We start from the raw sequence: 4,289 nt of genomic DNA on the forward strand, positions 1-4,289 counted from the left end.
CCCCCCCCGCCCTAACTCTGTCAAGCCGACAACTTGACGCGGTTGCTGATTTGGTGCTTCTGTCCGCAGGGAACGCCCACCCTGCGCCCGGCCGCCAACTTCAACGCGGCCGAGGACGGCGCCGCGCTGCGCGCCGCCATGAAGGGCTTCGGCACCAACGAGCAGGCCATCATCGACATCCTGACGGCGCGCACCAACGCGCAGCGCCAGGAGATCGCGCGCTTCTTCACCACCGAGTACGGCAGGGCAAGTGTCTCCCCAGCTCCAGACCGCCCTGTCCAAGAGACACTGTGAAAAATGTCCTCGGAAATTTACAACATTTTGCTGTAAATTTTATGTACAAAATATGTTACAAATTTCCGACAGCTCGTCGGTGAATTCCAAGCTGATACAAAGTGCTTGTAAATTAATTATTTCTAATTGTAAATTTGGCGACTTACGACCAGTTTTATACGGTGAGACCGTTCTCTGACCGAATCCTGTCCGCCCAGCAGGACCTCATCGAGGACCTCAAGAGCGAGCTCGGCGGCCACTTCGAGGACGTGATCGTGGCGCTGGTGCGCACCCCGGAGGACTACCTGTGCAAGCAGCTGCACAAGGCCATGGAGGGCGCCGGCACCAACGAGCACACCCTCATCGAGATCCTCTGCTCGCGGTCCAACTCGGAGGTGCAGGACCTCGTCACAGCGTACGAGCGCCGTAAGTGCCGGCCGCCAAGGCAAGCCTCTTTGGGCCTCGTCCTTGATGGCTACGGTTCCGGAAACAATCTTTTTTTTTTCTGGGCGTAATTGTTGCTCAAGATTTCCTCTTGTTTTTCCAGTTTATGACAGGCCTCTAGCTGAGCACATGTGTGGTGAAACATCAGGTCACTTCCGTCGTCTGCTGACACTCATCGTCACGGTAAGTGAGGAATTAAGAAAGCGTTTACAGAATTACTTCCACTGCATAACGACCCCAAAGTCCTCATGCAGTTATTAATGCCTTTCGCACCTCAGAATCTCCAAAGAAATTCAAGCCCTTTTACTCTATTTCGTCGTGTCATTTCTCTTTTTTGCCCGCGTGACTACTTTTTTTTTCTCACGGTGTACTTGTGACAGCCTTAATGACCCAGACTCACTTCAATTACACATCATTAGTCTGCATGTGGACTGTAGACGACGAGACGGCAGCCGAGGACGACCCGACGCAGCACTGCGCTTCTTACTTCTTACACTAACGCCTCTGGTGGTCTGTCGTCGGCTACACTGCTGGGGGGCATGTCGAAGTGGTCGAAGTCCTCAGGATACCCCTGATCCCCGTTGCTCTCTAGTGGAACAGTTCAGGTTCCGGTTTCGTTCAAGCGGAGCGGAAGCACAACAGCATATTGAAGCAGTGGACAAACTACCGAGGCGTGTCCATATTGTGGCCAGCCTGAACTGAAGGTGTTAATAATTCCCTCCCTATCCCTCCCTATCCCTATCCCTATCCCTCCCTCCCTATCCCTCCCTCCCTATCCCTCCCTCCCTCCCTATCCCTCCATCCCAATCCCTCCATCCCTCCCTCCCTCCCTCCCTATCCCTTCATCCCCCCATCCCCGCTCACCTCCGCATCGGCCCCACGAAGCCCGAAAAGGGAGAGTACCTGTGGTATAGGTGGGGTGGGGGGGGCGTGGCCAACAGAAGGGCCGGGGCACTCCAATGAAAGTGGGAAACCAGGGGGTATTAAAACCAGAGGGTATCCTGGAGATGCACAGTGAAGTGCACAACTAGGGCGCGCTCGTCCACACTTCTTATCGTCGCGACCGCCTCTCGTCACTGCCTCGCACACGCTGCCTGTCTGTCTCGCACTCCGCATGGTGACTGACCTTTGACCTGCTTTGGATTGGCTGTGCGCAGGGGGTGCGCTCGGAGGACGGCGGCGTCGACCCGGGCCGGGCGCGGGAGCAGGCGGAGCAGCTGTGGTCCGCAGGTAGGTTGGCATGGATGGGCACGGCGGGCACGCACTCCGCACGGCATGTCGCACGCACCGCACTTTATTTACATCCAATGACGCCGTTTTGAGGATGTTGAATCGTCATACCGTATCAAGTTTCCGAATGGATCAGCAATTCCATTCAGAAATATGCAACCTGTCGAGGTAATTTTCTCTCGGACTCTCGTGGATAAAAAGTACTCTACTTCCCAAAGATGGCGTCATTGGTGCACGACTCACTCCGTGATGGTTGCTGTATATTTTGTTGGTGTTGTTGGGAGGGGGGGGGGCGTACGAATGCATCGTGCTAACGATCGTTGATGATGTCATCGTTGGCGTCATCGGTGAGCTGACCACTCATGTCCTTGATTCCTCCCGCATGTGGCCCCCCCTGCTTGTATTGATAACTCGCCTGCATGCCATCGGCTGGGCCTCTCTGGAACACTGGCACTGGGAAATGTAATGTGCGGCATCAGGAGTTGGTTCAGCGCTCACGTCTCCGCTCTCGCTCTTTCTTGCTGAACGCATTACATTCGACTTCCAACTCCCTCGTCGACCGACTTATTCTCAATAAGAGCAGTTTTTATTTCCCCGTAACGCTGACGGCTCCCCCGCTACTCTGCCCCCCTTACGTCATATATTCACTCCTAACTCGGGGCCCCCGCGTCGACCCTTGGTGTGTTGCAGACGGGGGCCGACGCCAAGAAGCCCGTCAACAAGGAGGCGGCCGTGGCGCAAGCTATCGAGCTGCACAATGCAGGCATGTAGTACACGACCTACCTCGTCTGCCTTTCTTCCTTCTTCGACCAGAAAATTTCGACCTGAAAATCCCGCTTTGCCCTCTTTATGATGTATGTTGGCTCGTGATTGTATATTGCTCACATTTTGCGACCCTTTTCTCCCCCGTCGGTACGATTTTACTGGCCTGTGGTAATTATTGTAGTCATGAATATAAAATGTAGGTAGATGTTTGCTTCGAGATGGGGGTAGATTTCTCGTCGTGTCGTGTGTTGTATAGGCCTACAGTATTGAGTGATATGCATGTCGTGGTTTTTTGAACTCAGTGTATGGAAGGGGAGAGTCCTTCCTGTGGAAGTGCATGATCAATTGAGAACACGGACGTGTTTTCAACGTCTATGAGTAGCGAATCATCATAGGAAATATCACAATTTATGTGATGTTCCATAATGTTAAATATTACAATGAGACAAATTTTGAGAGATTGGAATGGTTTTTTCTGAGTCTTCTAATGCTGTAGAAAAAATACCCGATGGATAAACTATACTGTTCTGCAAACGACACTTAACATTTGAATCTTATCGTTGTCTAGGAGAAGGCAAGCTCGGCACGGATGAGGAGGTGTTCAACCGTATCTTAGCTCACGAGAGTTTTGAGCAGCTGAGGCTCATTTTCGAGGAGTACAAGAACGTGTCCGGGAGAACGATCCAACAAGCTATCAGGGACGAGCTCTCCGGGGACCTCAAGGAAGCCATCGGCACCATTGGTGCGTATTTATTTCCCCTAAGTTATTTGTCCTGCGCGGAAATAGATTTCCATCACTGTGAAAAATCGTCGTAGGTTCACTGTAAAAAATATCGTCGTAAATTTACAACATTTTTGTAAACTCGAATTATAATTTAAGTTGTAAATTTACGTGAGCACATTTTTTACTCGCCACTGAATTTTGAGTCGATACGTATACTGCATGTATTAACGATTACAAATTGTAATTTTACAACTTGCTTCAAGGCAAATTTTCCTGTAAACATACCCACTATTTTTCACAGTGTTTACGGAAAAAATTTCCATGAAGTGTGTCGTAAAAATTGCAATTTGAAATTGTAAATTTATAAGCACTTCGTAACGACTTTCTATAGATTGACATGCAAGGATCGTGTCGCAAATTTACAACATATTGTAATTAAAAATTACGACAAATGTTGTAAATTTACGAGGATTTATTCTGTTCTAAAGTATTTTTATTTTGCAGTGGAGTGCGTGCAGAATCCCGCGGCATACTTCGCGGAGCGCCTGCACAAGGCCATCGCTGGCGCCGGCACGGACGACGAGACCATGATCAGGATCATCGTGAGCCGCAGCGAGGTGGACCTGGGCGACATCAAGCAGGAGTACGAGCGCCTGTACGAGAAGACTCTGGAGAGCGCCGTCAAGGTATGGGACTCGGGGCCTGGCTGGGCCACCGCTCTAAGGGTTGATGAAAATTATGCTGATCATGTCATGTCTTGCAGGGCGAGTGTTCTGGCGATTACAAACGCACACTTCTGGCGCTCATCGGTGGGCCGTGAAGTTGGAAGATTGGGTTTTAATTATTTATAGAT

The 4,289-nt window shown here is 50.7% G+C and overlaps 1 protein-coding gene across 2 annotated transcripts; it reads left to right on the forward strand.

Annotated features, from left to right (window-relative positions):
- Positions 1–69: 69 nt before the first annotated feature.
- LOC113214228 (annexin B10) lies at positions 70–4,289 on the forward strand (the record flags this gene model as incomplete). Of its 2 annotated transcripts, none has more annotated exon segments than XM_026433538.2 (7): positions 70–246; positions 495–699; positions 821–900; positions 1,875–1,947; positions 3,281–3,454; positions 3,941–4,122; positions 4,200–4,289. In XM_026433538.2, coding segments are annotated over 7 exon segments (948 nt in total), but the record flags the coding sequence as incomplete, so codon positions are not given.

The sequence above is a fragment of the Frankliniella occidentalis genome, unplaced genomic scaffold (genome assembly GCF_000697945.3).
Source record: "Frankliniella occidentalis isolate FOCC.00 unplaced genomic scaffold, Focc_3.1 Scaffold42, whole genome shotgun sequence".
Classification (NCBI taxonomy): Eukaryota; Metazoa; Arthropoda; class Insecta; order Thysanoptera; family Thripidae; genus Frankliniella; species Frankliniella occidentalis.